The sequence below is a fragment of the Atractosteus spatula genome, chromosome 7 (genome assembly GCF_055471065.1).
Source record: "Atractosteus spatula isolate fAtrSpa1 chromosome 7, fAtrSpa1.hap1, whole genome shotgun sequence".
Classification (NCBI taxonomy): Eukaryota; Metazoa; Chordata; class Actinopteri; order Semionotiformes; family Lepisosteidae; genus Atractosteus; species Atractosteus spatula.
Genome location: NC_142712.1, coordinates 61136836 through 61153332, shown reverse-complemented (window position 1 = coordinate 61153332; position 16497 = coordinate 61136836). Strand labels below are relative to the sequence as shown.

Below are 16497 nucleotides of genomic sequence, written 5' to 3'. Positions count from 1 at the left end.
TCTTTAGCGCAAAGTCTATACTATGTGGAAGAAAAAAAAAATATTCACCTTTAGGAAACAATACACAAACCAGACATGAAGGCTTTGGTTGCTTTGAAAGTTTAGGTATGGGCCTTTTTCACAAACTACATGTACTGATCACAGGAAGCTGTTTTTCATACCTGAAAACCGTAGTGACACTGACAAATGTTGTACTTTGCAAAGGAACAAGTAATAGGTTTATTCCATGCTGAAAAGAGAAGAATGTTCTTACTTTGTTTAGTAGAGAGTCAATACACTGGTTTATCCATACAAAATAAGTTCTATTTTCTGGCTTTGTTTGAAAGAAGACCCTAACAGTAGCTGTTACGCTGGTCTCTCAACACACACAAGGAAATGTGTGCCAATAAGGCAAACTGGTGTGTCATACAAGTGTGACTGCCCGTATGCGACACAGGTAAACTGTCACAGAGCATTTGTAAAGACAGGCAGAATAACTTCAGTTATAAGACAAATATGCTTATAAAATGAAACACATGAAAGGAATATGCTATTAGGCAAATGAGAAATTAGACTGTCATTACCTATTTTATTCCTTTGCACAAAGAAGGCATGTTTTACCTCCTAGTTCCGTGTGATAAACTGCAGACACACTCTGGCTTATTTGCTAGAACTAGAAAGATACAGTTAAGACAGAAGAAAATGTCTCACCAAAGTCCACAATCACAAGAGGTTTTGTTTCCAATTTTAAGAGCGGTGCAAGTGCACATTGTAGAGTAGTTCCGATCTTTTACAAGAACATCTTGCACAACACCTACATGCTTTGTAAATAACATCACTGCAGTAAGAGTGAGGCCTGCCAATGCTGCGAAGGTCCAAACCGAACTGCAGTAAGAGCTATGGCTTATTTATTGGCAATTGCAGATTCACAGGATTGGTTTACTCTAAATGACCTTTACAGGCAGAGAAAGCATAAACAGAGGAATTAATATTGTCCTACACATTGAGTAAAAATGTGCACTAGGTGTGTTTCTAGGTTCTCCACAGGTGTGTGAATATAACAGACAGATTTACGGCAGTCTGTGCACGTTGGCTGAGGAAGCAGCCTGATTTGCTTACAAATTACAGTACAGGCCAGAAGTCAGAAAGAAGAGTTATAAATCAAAATTTATTTTCAAGGCAGCAAGGAATGTTTTGCTTCAACATTTATTGCACTCCTACATAACTAACACAACATAAAAAGTTAGCTTGATTATATTTTTAGCACATGAGTATGCATATGTGTCCAACACTAAAAGAATACTTACTGTACCTGCTTCCCCAGTTAAAGGAGGTTATCCCTGTATATCCTAGACATTCAAGTAATGTTTTTTTCATGACTTCTCTTTCAGGTTTTTCCACAATGGTTCAATGACCGAGAAATCAGTGAAATGGAAACAATCAAATCAAATTGTGGCAAACCTGCTGCATTGTACCAAGCACGCACAAATTTAATTGTTTATCATTTGCTGCACTGCATTTAAATAATTGGGGGTACTATAGACAGCTATGAAGTGTACTTTATTAACTGAAACATCCACCACTCAGAAAGGGGAGGTCGGGTTCAGTGACAGCAAAATGTTCTTGCAGTGCAACAATTCAATGCTCAGTTCTGCTTCACAACTCAGCTGAAAAATAAAAGGATGAAAGAAAACTGATTTCTGCATTTAGTTCCAGATACTACTATTCAAGCAGTTCCAAAAGATATCTACATCCTGTATGTAGTCCGTCTGGCACGGCTGAAGGCATGTCCTGAAATGACATTATAAAACCTCCATTTGGATAGTGACATCACAGACCTAACAGAAATTTGAAGAGCCTGCCAGTTTTTTTTTTTCCTGTGAGGTATTTGGACTGCTATCTGAAATGCCACGGAGAGGCTGACAATAAAGGAGAAAGGATACCTCAGGAACTGATAAAGAGAATCAAGATCGATGCTTGTGCAGTCTTGCACAGCATGTTTCATTTAGTTACTACATGTTCATTTTACTTTCATAATAAACAAAGAAGATGCTATATCGGTTATGGTGGCCAAATGCAGTCAAACCTCCTGACTAGAGTCAAAACAAATGTCACTGTAATTTAATATACTTTGTACACATAGTAGCAAATCAAATAGGCATTAAAATAACATTAAAAACTCCACAACCCTTAACTGGGACACACAGACCTATTTTAGCAGGTCTTCCAGATGCGAATGAAGGTCTAGTTTCCATCTGAAATGGTTTGAAATAGCAACTAAATTCTATGTGCTATGAAGCAGACAAAAAATAAACAAGGAACTTTTGTAATAACATTTTTTTTAACATCACTTTATTAACCCTTCACAATTTCTTGCATTAAGAATTTGTCTTGTTGCATACCCCAGCTTGCTCTCCATGAGACACACAGATACACAGATTGGGAGAGAGCCTGGGGTCAGAGCGCAGGGTCTGCCATTGTACGGCACCCCTGGAGCAGGGGTTAAGGGCCTTGCTCAGGGGTCCAACGGAGTAGGATTCCTAGGATTTGAACCGGTGACCTTCCAGCCACAGGTGCAGATCCTTAACCACAGAGCCACCGCTCCGCACATCTCTGTAAATTTGCCCTCAAACTTGGCTGTGGCCTCCTTGTACAAATTACAAGTCTTTACCTGCACAGAAAATAACACTGCCTTAGCCTAGTATGTTTTCCTTTAGATGTTTTCATTTTTTTTATAACAGTTCATATGTCCTATCGGTATAGGAACACGTGGTAACAACAGTTTTCAAGTTGGTCATTTACACAAGGCTGCCCTCTGGTGGACATTAGCAAAATAGCACTAGCACAAAACTTGCCTAACCTTGCATCTACCCAGTAAAAATACCAGTTTGATTATGTTTGTTATTGTTGTTGATTATATTGGTTAAAAACAAGATACCCAGTTTAAATTGGAAGTAGATGAGGAAATCTGAAGAAAACAGGACTGTTACAATAGAAATGACATATCACAGAAAAGACTATTCATTCCAAACAAGCAACCTACTAAAATTCCATTTAATAACAAAGACCTAGAACACCCAGAAGGTCACAGTGCACCATCATCAAGCTACTTCATACCTAAATCAGCACTATTCTTTCAACATAAATTTGGAAACCTTGACAATTTTAAAACTTTTTAAAACTGTTTTTATCACACAATCAAATGTCTTAGAAAACTTTCCAAACTCTATTTTATTAGTTATTTCAAATAACACAAAATTATTATTTCACCTTATTATACATAAGGATTACTACCCAAAACAACATGGGAGTACTATTTTGGGTGTCACATGTTTTGCTACCTTGATGTGTGTTTAACACTTGAACAACAACTCCTGTGAAAAAAAAAGCACAGGTAGATAAAATCATCTCTTGTACAATTGTGGTTTTCTTGAAAAGGCATCATGGTCAACAGCATGCAGAAACTGTGTGAATTTTTCATACAGGTTCCTAAAAAATGCCTTTGTAAAAAATGCCTTTGGAAACAGGTGCTGACCACTGAGTCCCATCAGAGGACTATTTTCTTGTCATCTAGAAACACGCACATGCTAATCAGTCACAGGTGATTTAGTCTGCAAATGATGGCTTATTGAGATATTCCTCTCCATTCCTCTGACACAGGTGTGGACAGCTGTAGGATTCCCCAGGGTGGCTTTGAAGACCAAGCTAGGCTACTTGTCAAGTCACATTCGTGAGGCATCACCTGAATGCTGTCCTCATTCAGAAGTGAACCACTTTCTTCTCTCCTGCCACTGTAAATATGCTGCAGCATGTTGTCCTCATGCTGATCTTTATGACCAGCTCCTGGAAATATTATACAGTATAATCCTCTAGGCCAGGGGTTCCTACTCGTGGTCCGGGTGATCCACACACCTGCTCGTTGTTGCTCCAGCCGAGCCCTCAGTTCCATAAATCAAACCCTTCCTTCACTTAATAATAATGAAATGAAATTGAATGGCTTATTTCCAGCTTTAACCATCGTATTGTGTTACTGAAATAAAATCCCAAACTTGTGACTAGAAACAACATGCAAATATTCATTTGAAGCAGCCTCTTAATTCCAGAAAGGCTTCAATTATCTCATGAAGGCGGGATGGGATGAAAACCAGCAAGCTTGTGGGTCACCAGGACCAGGACTGGGAACCACTGACCCAGGCAATAAGATTTAGGTTAGTATGAGTTCTTTGTCACAGTATACTCCTAACTGTGGCCATCTTGTTCTGTTTCATCACAAGGGTCATTGAACTCTCATACATGACTGATCACTTGTCCATTATTAACATGCATTTAAGCTCGTACCAGATCAGTCCAGAAGGTGGCAACAAAGACAAGCTAACCATCTTTACTAACGTCTGTATGATATCATGCCACAAGTCAAGTCCTTCCCTTTTTAAGACAATGCATTGTCATCTTACTTTCAAAATACGTTCTGCTTGGTGGGATGAAAGTTTAGCTTAGAGGCAAATGCCTTCTTGTTTCATTTTGGAGTTCAGCAAATAAGGTAACGTTCGCCATACCATTCTGCCACTTGAAGTAGTTGTCACTGGCAAGCCATAGAAAAAGTCTAATGCTAAAATCACAAACTCTGCTCTGATACTGTATCTTATAATATTTATTCTGAAAGTCTATAAATGGAAGCTAAAGCTGTTGCTTTACTTGGATTTAACAAGACTTCACATTAAGCAGGTGCAACCGAATGTGTGACTTTTTCATGTTGCTCTAAATAAACCTTAGGGAAATAATGTGGGCGAACGTTGTGCTTAGCATAATGTGGAAGTGGTGATCATGGATTTAAAATGGGTCTTTTACTGGTGTGAGAGTTAGCTGATGCCAATGTAAATCAGAGGATCTTTCTAATACTGGAAGTAAACCTAAATATATCCTCATACGTTTACACAGGCTGGTTCTGCTCATACTTATTGCACATCAGCAGCCAAACCAGCCGTATAAAAACCACAACTCCTGGCCTTCCTTCAGGAGGGAGGTGCAATGCAGGTACAGTGCAAGTACATCTCAACTCATACAGCCATTTCTCCACTGACAGAAGCTATTAAAATAGGTCAACTGTTCCATGTGAGAATATTCCTAGCATGTGTTTCAATAAGTCTCAAGCTACATTTCACCAGGCATTTAATCTCCATTGGGGTTTTTTTTATCAGGTATGATTTTTACAGAAAATCAGCTATCAGGTATCAGTTTTACAGAAAATCTGGCACACCTCATTTTTCTCCCACTAAATTTAAAAACCTATCAGGGATGATTTTTTTAAATTATTTTTTTTTAATTCAAGTTGGCAAAAGCTTACAGTCCCACAGTTTACAGAAGGCCCAGTGAGAACACTGTCACCCATTTAAAGCTGCATCCGGAGTCAGAGACAAAGCCCTTAAAGCACACTGTAGCATTCGGCCTGCTGCGCAGTTGCAGATGTGTTCTGCTCTGGCTGCCACGGTCTGCACTGCTCTAATTATTAGCAGTCACAGCATGGAATGCCCCCACCCCCCTCAGCAGGAGGTCAAGACATCTTGGCACAGAGGGAAAGCAGGGTGGCAGCCAAGCTTTGTAATCAGCCTGCTCTCTCACAGAGCTCAAGCCACACAGCCCAAACAGACTCCACTTTATTAGTACTTAGGCATTACATCTCCTCCCAAAGTCTCTCCATTCACTGCAAAGGAAGAGCCTAACCTCAGCTTCTACAGATCTTATACAGAAGAGCTTGCATATCCTTTATGCCCTGAATTTAAAAAGAACATTAGGCTCTACAGTGACTACAAACATACAGTAGACAAGTGCTAAAACAGTGAATTCTATTTATTCTTTCGTACACAAAGGAAAGCACTCATAAGCAATTTATATATCAGACAATACATAAAAGCACTGCCAAGGACAGTTCATTCTATACATACGTGTTCCTAAAAATGCCTCGATAAAAACTGAAACAGGCACTGAAACAGGCACCACTATGCAATAAAAAGCTGGGTGTTTCTTTCTGGTACCATGTCTAGAAAGCCATTCTTTGAACTACAGTAACTATATATACAACATTTAGCCAGCAGCCATATCACTCTGCAACTCACAGCTGGCAGCCCACTGAAGCTCAGCAGGTGTGAGCCGGGTCAGTACCTGGATGGGAGACCTCCTGGGGAAAACTAAGGTTGCTGCTGGAAGAGGTGTTAGTGGGGCCAGTAGGGGGCGCTCAACCTGCAGTCCACATGGGTCCTAATGCCCCAGTATAGTGACGGGGACACTATACTGTAAACAGGGCTGTCCTTCAGTCGAGACGGAAAACCGAGGTCCTGACTCTCTGTGGTCATTAAAAATCCCAGGGCGTCTCTCGAAAAGAGTAGGGGTGTAACCCCGGTGTCCTGGCCAAATTCCCATTGGCCCTTACCAATCATGGCCTCCTAATAATCCCCATCTATGAGCTGGCTTCATCACTCTGCTCTCCTCCCCACTGATAGCTGGTGTGTGGGGAGTGTACTGGTGCATCATCCAGGTGGGGCTGCACACTGGTGGTAGTGGAGGGGATCCCCATTACCTGAAAAGCGCTTTGAGTGGAGTGTCCTGAAAAAGCGCTATAGAAGTGTAAGCAATTATTATTATTATACAAAGGCATCAGCACAAAATTGCATAGGCAAGCGTTCCCCCATATATTCAAGGATTTTATTTACCAGAGAATTCTCTTTTCCATTTTCATACCTTGTTTCCCTGTTGGAAACAGGCTATTATTGATTAGCCCTGTTTTTGCTGCAGTACCATACGCTGCTCTGAGAGAGACAAAGACAACACTCAGGTGCCATCTGATGCGTGTGTGGCCGAGCCACTGACATTCCAGAGTGCTTAGCTAACGCTGTACCCCCTCCAGGAAGACCTTAGATTCGAACGGGCAGCCTTGAGTTTGCAATCTGCCCTCTAATCAGAGGGGTTTTTCATGAAGTGAGCGCTCAGTAATAAGCTGAACATACCCTCACCCTGATCCTGGCCAATCAACTGTGTCTGGCAAGGCAGACTAGAGCTCTGTCAACACTGCCACGGGCCGGGATAAACTATTTTTCCAAAGGCAGGATAAGGCAACTAGGATACCAGGAAGTGTAAAGCAGGCTGCACCAACGACATCCTTTTCAAAATCACAATTACAGTTCAGCAGAGCGCTCGGCAGGCGGTGTCTATTTCACTTCATGAATGTTTCTCGCTGTAGTCAGGAAAGGGAGAATAGCAGACAAAGGCTTTCTACCACTCAGTCTAAAACAGTATTTTACTGTATTTTCAGGAAATGAAGAAGACTAATAGTATTTACTCTAAAATGCCAACTCAACAGGACCATCGTGCTCCAGTAACCCATCATAAACACAGTTTTATCACCATGCAGGTTAGTATAAACTAACTCACTTGACCATATTACATTTGTTAGACTTCATTTCACTAAACCTCTCTTCAGGTTTGATTTTTGGTTTTGATATAACACCACCAATACATTTTAGTAATGTGAAGCATCTTTCTATTATCAGTATCTTCAGAGGTGAAAGCACCTGTGCATAACTATTCGTCATCAAAATGATTAAATACGCATGACAATTATAATTATGTGAAACAAACTATATCAGATAGTTAACATACATTGTAATTAAACCTTCAAATATTCAGACTCTACCTGAAGAGAGAATTTAACACAAAATTAATCAACAGGTTAGGGTCTTTGCAGGATGTTTAAATTCCTTGTACCAGGTAGGGAAGTCATTGTCCCCTTCCCAAACCAGTTCAATATCATGGAACACACTTTTCCATACAGTATTCGCCCAAAGTCAAATCCTCTTCCAGTCCTTTTTTGTTTGCAGTATTTCTGCATTAACCCCCTTCAGATTATTTTCTAGATTTAACCAGGGGGTATAACCAATACCTGGGCATCGATTTTTTATTAGTCTTACATTTTTAAGCACGCGTTTTAAAAAATCCAGAAGTGATCAAAGCAGACTCAAATGCCATATCAACTTCCAAATAATCTGTTCCTTAAATATATCTTTCTATCTTTAATAATTCATTATATGTAATTAGATATTTCGTTCGTTAGACCAGGGAGATTAATCTTGGCTGACACTACTCTCTAGCTCATTTAATGGCACAGCATCCACCTTCTCACTTGCTGAAGACTAGTGAGCTGTAACCATATCCCTCCTGGAATTTGCCCTGGGTGATGTTCAACTTTACTGTATTTCATAGATCAAAAACATGTTTTGTACTGCTGGGCTGGGCTGCTCAGTACAGTAAGCCCTGGAATTTGGAGGGCAATATGATATGACACACCTGAAGAAGGCTCCACATCCGAAACGTTGTATTTTCTCTCTTCTCTTTTCAGCATGGAATAAACCTATTACTTGTTCCATCTGATATGATATGCAGCTCTGAAGGTGCTCTCTGAGCTTTAGTGCTGAGTTCTACTGCACCAACCAAGGCAAAAGATGCTGTTAAACCACAATCAGCTATTTTTAATGTCATCTGCTGTGCCCAGGCTTCTGCCCTTGAGACCTTAGAATTCCAGGTTTTTGCCTCGTTTCAGACAACGTGAATAGATTGACTTTCAGCTCCTCCAATTACCTTGCTCTCGCTGCTGGTCTTTCTGCTCCATAGACACCAGCGCAGAGAAATGTGCTTGGTCGTAGGCCAGGACCAGCGGGGAGCAGTGACAACGGTTTGGAGGGACTTCCAGCGGTAAATAAATCCCCCCGAATGGAATAGGGGCGAATGCTGCAAAGTCACAGAAAAGCAAAATCAGTTATAAAATCTTTCCATGCAAAGCAGATGTACAAAATCATAATTTGGTAATCCCAGCTTTTCCTCTACTATATATGGTAATGAATGCAAGAAGGAATCAGATGTTCTTATCTTTCTCCCTTAATTATTTTTAATCTTGGCTTTCCCAGTTCTAATCTTTTGCTTACTTAACTTTCAGCATGCATGACAAGGAAGTGACTTTAAGAAAACGCAGAATGTTACAGAGGCCTTCCTTCCATAGATCAAGAAGCCGATTCAATCACAAGCTCTAAGTGGAGTTCATTAATCTCCAAGTTAGTTGCTTAGTCGTTTTACCAAATAAAAACCTAAAGGACAGGACTGGGTTGCTGTCTCCTGACAGAGGTATTTCTCAACATATTTTTCTTGGAAATCGTCCCACACAATGAGGAAAACTTTCGGACGTATTGCTCATGTAAGGATGACTGTGAGCATGAGTTTTAACAGGACTCGTTGAAAAAGTCAGGGCCTTGCCTTCGCCTCCAGAATCTCTCAGCATTGTGTCTGCCACCACCACGATGGGCCGCCGAAGGACATGAGCCAACACAAACACATGGAACTCCTCCAGGCTTTCATACACAGGATCCTCTGCATTGTCCACGCTGTGGAACACAGAAAACTGTTAGAACCACTCGAAAAGGCTTCCAAGCCAAATTAACTGGACTTTCTGTGCCTTTTCACAGAGATGGCTCAAGCAGTCCATAATCAGTTACATTTACAATTGTCCTACTGATTACCTCAGTTGCTGCTAAAGCTCCTCATTGAGGTTGATTTCAAAGAGCAGTTTGTAAAGCAGGAATGTTTTACATTGAAGCAGCTGCATTAATCATAACCTTGCAATAGGACCAACACATACTTTGTCCTTTAAAGCCACATTTGTGTGTTTTAACTCTTGCCACTCTTGAACACCAGGCACACCAGCCATGCATACCATGATTAATAGACTTTCTGTTAATGTGCTTCCACCTAAGGTTAATTAAGAATTATTTTAAAGCAGAGATTCCTCTATTCCCATATTAATATGCCGGTCACATACAGTACTAAGGGAAGAAATGCTGTGCTGCCATTCCCTAAAACTTTCTCAATGAGATGTCTGTTGCATGCTTGTACCCCAACAGGCACATTAAATGGTTTCCCCATTACATTTTTAATAAAACGACATATGTAAAGCTGAAAACAGGCATTGAATCAAGATTTCTCCAAGTTCTTTAACAGCAGGGTTTCCTGGAAGATAATGCTGAGTGCTGTGTTCAATTTTAAAAAAGTAATGAGACTGAGCGGAAGATAAGCAACATTTACAGAGTTCAGTGGCGTTTCCAGCATTATAACCAGTGACACCCATAGTTCTGGAGTATTAAAAATCTGTAACGCCAAAACCTGAAATACTAAACATGTTCTTCTATCGTGACAAGCCTTTCTTCATGTTTTTCTTTTCTTTCTCTTGAAGTGTACAGACCCATCTGTCTTCTGAGGCTTATACAGTCCTTATTGCCACTTACAGGCAAGGTAATCATCAGAGAGCATGCGGTGTGAAATGAATGACTTGTCCTCAGGAGCTGCTGCTGAGACTGCTGCCCTGAAACCTTCCAGACTGCAGCAGTGAACCCATGAGAGCAATGAGCCCTGCACACTGCACCCTTAACGCACATTTAAAGAGGGAGAAAAACACCAGTATCCAGAAGCAGTCAGCCTACAGATGCAGACAAATGACTAGCCAGAAGCAAACCTTCAGCCATGCAATCCTTCTTTCTGCTCTTCGTTTTTCCTAACTGCTCCCTTACACTGGGGTAAGGCAAAGCACGATCAATTGTGACAAAACTCAAACCTCTCTACATTACATTTGAATACAAAATAAAACGCAGTATGAAGTTATACTGTGTACTGCATTCTTCTGGTCTTTCAAATTGTAGCCATGCTTTCTGAGAGTTAGTGGATTAATACACTTATATAAATAAAATTAATATGAGTTGCATCTGCCAGTGAAATGAACTCAGTAAAAGAAGTAAGTAAAAACCAAACTTAACAAGAAAGACAGGTATTTGGCAGCAAGTTTCTTTTCAGGGGTTGATATGAAACCACAGATGTTTATGTAATGTGAGGCTTACATGTAATACAGCCTTGCTTTTAAATGCTGCTATTTAGATTGTGGCTGTAACGCTCCATCTCAGATTGGCCTAGAAGCAACCAAAATCAACATGAAGTCGTTCATGCAGGCTAAAGTCTTGAAAGTTTGTTCTCTCAGTTTTACAGGCCACAATTAAAAACTTTCAATTTTTGCCCTTAATCATGTATAAGATAAGCAGAGATCATAAGCCGCTTTTGGATAGCTATATGAAAATATATTTTCTAATACCTCTGAGATGTGAAATGATCTACTCCCTGACATGTTATTTTATTTTTTATACATTTTCAGCTCTGTTGCACCTACTGTAACTTAATTGGAGCATCTTAGTGCCACAACCAATTCACAGTTTATCTGGCAATATGGAGGAGATGTTCTGGGGAGAAAAGAAAGACTGGTCTTGTATGGGTGTTTATACTGTAAAGAAGTATATATAGTTACAGAAGTACAGCATTTATTGAAGAACAGTGTTTGAGTTGACTGCACTAAATTTAACATCTCTAGTTGAAAATTTCAGTGAGATTCATGCTCATTTGTCTCTCATGTCACACTTATAAGTACAAAACGCATCCTCTATCCCCCTAATCAACTGACCTTCTTACTGTATGGTATTAATCTTTTGGTCTGACTTTCAGAAGATTATTGGTATATTTTTGTTTTTAACGAGAAATGGTTTAATATTTTAAATTAATCCAGCACTAACGAACAAGACAATGTTGTCCTAGACAGACAGATGTGACAATGTTTCACTAACCACATTTATAAAAAGATAACAGTAATGAAAAATGTCTAGAGGTCACAGGAAAAGCACATTTGTCTTAAATGACACCCACACAAGAACCCAGCTGAACAAGAAAGATAAGTGCAGCTGTGAAGTGTCGTAGGGCCTTATTCTCTTATAGTACACCCAGTTATTTTTACTTCACTGTTTCCCTATCTACAGTACACTATGCTTTTAAATTTCCTCACAAAAATCGATTCAGATCCACAGAGACAGAAATAGACACAAGACCAGCTTCCTACATTCCTACAAAGAAACCAGGGTGCTATAGCATGCTTTTAACATTTTATAGGTACAATTTTTTTCTCAGTTATGCTAAAAGGGGTAAAATGAAGCAATTCCACCACACTACTACAGTTTTGTTTTCAGACTGCTCATTTAATGCATTGGTTTAATTTTGACTTTTATTTGGACAAAGCAAAATTAGGGTCTTTGATACCATCCAGCATATGGCATTAACAGGATACAGAATACTGTTCTGCTGTCAATTAAATTTAACTGTAAAGCCTTTGCAATTTTACAAAAACATGTAGCTTAAAAAAACACATTTGCAAGAAGCCAGAGTATCAGCTCCACCATAATGTTTTTTTGGCACATCAATGAATATATTCATCACTTTATTAATATTTGTAGGAAAAATAATTCTAAAGATCCCAAAGCATGACTCTTACATAAACATTTTGTGTTGAACTAACCTACATCTTTAAAATGATGATGGACTGCTTAAATGCTGAGTTGAAAACAACAGCTTCAACTCAATACCAGCAGATTTCAAACAAGTCAGATATCTAATGGAAATCTGATACAAGAACAACTTCTCAAAATCTAAAAGGAATTAGACCAGAAGAGTGCTCTAAATATAAGAGATTTCCATTGAGTGCTAAGACTTTTTAAATTGAAGCAGCCACTGAAAAATATTTTACGTTTCACTTCTCAGATTGAATTTTATCAGGCGGTTTATATGTTGACTTCAAAGGAGTGTCAGTATATCTCTGAACCTAAAAATATGTGGTACAGTATATGGTAAAATGAAAAATTTCTATTGTATGTTTGTAACCAAGAAGGTTAAATATATCAGCATGTAGGGCAAGGTTGTTTTTTCCTGCCTGGGGTGGGAAACAGAAAAGTGATGAGATTTTCTACACAAGATGCTTGTGAAGTTTCCTTTAAAGGAGTTCATGAAAACATGAACTTTCCTTTGAAGCATTTCCTGTTATGTGTTCCATACACTGTGCAGGTTAATACTATATTCAGAATCCTATTAATAACAGTAGATTAAGAAAAAGGAAAATAACCAAAAACTCTACTGGCAATATGTTCAATATCGACGCTCACGTAATTGAAGAATATAAAGAAAATTCAGCCAACAGCCGTTTACAGGTAAACCTTTAAAATGTGTGTTCTATTTGTGAATGTACACAAGGAACAGGGTTTATGATGTGCATCTTGTGAAAGGAAGGGCCCACTATTGGCATGCAAGTTGCAGTTGATGGCTTATGCCTTTTGAAGCATTCAGAATCATTCGGGAAACACTAAAAATCCTCCTCCACTAAAAATTCTACTTTGGTCTTCGTACAATAGTTTTTGCTTTGAACAGTTCTCTTCACAGAAAGAAATCCAGGTTCTCCAATGGACGGTCTTGTGCTGCAGCTTCCTTGTAATGAATTAACAAGTCTGGAAAGGTCAGAGCTTTAATTGTGCTCCCCAAATCCTACGCCGAAACTCTTAATCTTCGTTGACCTTTAATAAATGTGGTAATATGTCTCCATCAAGAAGTATTTACCAAACCTGTGATGTTAGCATGAATTTTTTTCCTCCGCCAATGTACCCTCTTTGACAGTTCAGCTGAAAAAAGTCATTAATCAAATGCACGTTCTGAAAGGTCTGATTGTCTCAGCAACCGGAGGCCTGTAATGACCGCCAATCACTGAGTGATTTCAGTCTGTGTGTGCCTTTTCCCTGTACAATCCTTTTTTTATTTTTCCCTCGTTCACATCTTTACCAATTTTGCTACCTGAAAACCACCCACAGATTCAATTCAGCCTTCTTCCCGTGTTTTAAGTTTAAGATTAATTAAAAAACCATGTAACATTTCCTCAAGTGCTATTACAACTTCAAAGCATGCATTATTGCATCCTTTAACTACTGACATACAGTATGCCTCATTCACCTCTACTGAACTATGCAGTTTCCCCTCATTAACGTGACTAGGTAAAGCACTTGAGATGGTGCTCACAAGGGCTGTATTCAAAGAGTCAAAGCTTTGAGGGTGTGCTAGGTATTTACAAAGTATCGGGCAGACCATAAAATGGAATAGTAACCTTATTTAAGTACGGTAAACCCTTGCTATACGAGCAACTGCTACACGGTTTCGTTTATAAGAGAGGTACAGTAGTAATTCCTACCTGCTTTTTCATTTAACAAGCAGACTTGAACTCCTACGAACTGGGCTCTCGTAAAGTATTGCTGAGATTCTTCTATTCTCACATCTTCCCGGATGAAGAATTTACTTTTTATTTTGTATTAAATTTGTTTTTGTTTTTTAAATGCTAGTGTGTGTTAATAGCATACAGTACAGCACAGCACTAATATTTATGCACTTGATAACCACTGTAACAGTGTAATTGCTGTACCATGCTGTAAATGAGCAGGAATGTTGTTGTTACTTATTGTTTATACAGTACATCTATTAATTGGCTACTGACGTCAACCATGTCACTCGAATAACTGCCCAGGAATGTTATTGTTTTCATATTTAGGTACCGTTCTGTGCTGTATTAAGGTGAAGTTTGTGAAGTCGCTTGTAACACGAGAAATAACGGGAAATTTAATTTTACGTTAGAGTTGTTGTCACTTTACGAGCAGTTGTCGAGGCACAACTTCATTCTCGAATAATGAGGGATTACGGTATTTGAAAAAAAAAACAAGACTTGAATGTTTTACTCATTGTATATACATGTACAGTATATCTTGCAATGGTAAAGGGTCGGAAAACAATTTGAAACGAACTAAATTAGCTTAAGAATAAAACAAAATTTCTACCAGTTCAAACCCGTATTTAGAAATGCGTTCCCAGCCCCGGGAGGTCAAAGTGCACCCCCGGCCGCCGCCGCCGCCGCGCTCGCGGTCCCTGTCGAAAGGCGGGAAACCGAGAGCGACCGGAGCGCCGGGTCACGGTCACAGTCACACAGTCATACTCACAGTCACAGTCATACTCATACTCACAGTCACAGTCACACTCACCCTCCGCTGGTGTTGCCGCTCTTGCCGAAGTGCGTCCGCGGCTCGCTGGAGGCCAGCTTCAAGAGCTCGCTCCACTCCCGCTCCCACTCCTCTTCCGTGTAAACCAGTCCCGACTGCGGAGAGAAAACACCAGCATGCCTTCCCGGTTTTTTAAAACAACAACAACAACAACAACGACAACACAAAAACCGCAGCTGGGTCTTCGCACACTGAAGACACATCAGAAGGAAGTCTGCCGTGGGGCCAGAACGTTTAACGTGCTCGCAAAAACAAAACAAAAAAATGGCAAGACGTGGGGGAAAAAAAACCAAACAAACGACTCAAACACAACATCGGCACTGTTAATTACACTTACATTTGGTAGTTTTTGTTATTGTATATAAACCGAGACTTTGGTCTCCGTTTTTATCCTTTCTATGCGATGTTCTGTGAAAACCTTAAAGCCAAGCTAAATACATCTGAAGCACAGAAATATTCTCAAAGACTGGTGCACTTGGTGCAGGATGTTGGTTTTTAATAGTGGAAATACAGGACTGATAAGCTCTTTGTGCAACCATGAGCAGACATTTTATTAAATTCAGCTGATGTAAATATAAATGTGAAGATACTCTAAACCTTAATAAATGGAGGCTCCAGGAAAAGTAAGAAATAAGCTATTCAACCATTATGTAGAAGCCAATATGCCTGCCACTGTTTTCACTGCTCTGGACATGTTGGAGCAACTCAGCTGAGTTCATTACGGAAAGAGCTCATGTCAGTATCCACTGCTGGTCTTTAAAAGCAGCTAGACTAATTTTTTAGATGCACTGTTGTTGTGAGGACCTTTCACTTGTGGCAGTACAAATCCCAAAGGAACTACAGCCAGTCTAAATAAATCACCTATTCTACTGCACAGCCATCCTCCTCAATCAGATAAAAGGACATTAGGTTTAAGGAGGCAAAGATATTCTCTTTTAAGATAAAACCTGAAGGAATTCTTATTTTTCATTACAGACTGTTAATGTCTTTTATAAAGTTTAAAATTAAAATAAGTTCAAGTACTATCATAATTGCAGATACCAATGTGGAGTTGATTGTTTGAATGGGATAGTAGCATAAATAAGTGTTAAAGGTGCAGTCATTCATTTTAAAGGAAAAATGTGTTTAGTCCTGGGCGCTGAAGTGTTTACAGGGGACTTTATACGAATTTGCCAGGCATTTCCATTATTTTAAAGCAGGTTTAGCAAAGGATACTGTGCAAATTGTGTCGAAATAAAAAAGTAATATCATACTGCTGCTATATAATATGTAAGATAATAGATAAAAGAAATCTAATATACTGTATAATGGATTCTGCTGCTACTTATTAAAATAACAGGGCACTAGCAAGGTTTCTGTACTGATGTACAAATTATGTTGTTTTCAAATACATACAATTGTGTAAAAACACAAGAACATACGTGAGGTTACAAAAGAGGCCCATTTAGCTGGTTTGGGTGCAGTCTGATCTGAGGACCCCATCCAGACATTTCTCGAAGGAATCCATAGAATCAGTTCCACCACCCTCGCT

General features: G+C 39.4%; 1 protein-coding gene across 1 annotated transcript in view; it reads right to left on the bottom strand.

Annotated features, from left to right (window-relative positions):
* The window catches only part of otud7a (OTU deubiquitinase 7A), a 107649-nt gene that overhangs the window by 6720 nt on the left and 84432 nt on the right, over positions 1-16497 (bottom strand). Inside the window, exons 9-11 of the mRNA XM_088920395.1 lie at positions 14949-15061; positions 9277-9404; positions 8608-8757 (exon numbers count right to left, since the gene is read on the bottom strand). Of these exons, the coding sequence (XP_088776521.1) occupies positions 8608-8757; positions 9277-9404; positions 14949-15061 (391 nt within the window). The remainder of the gene's footprint in view (positions 1-8607; positions 8758-9276; positions 9405-14948; positions 15062-16497) is intronic.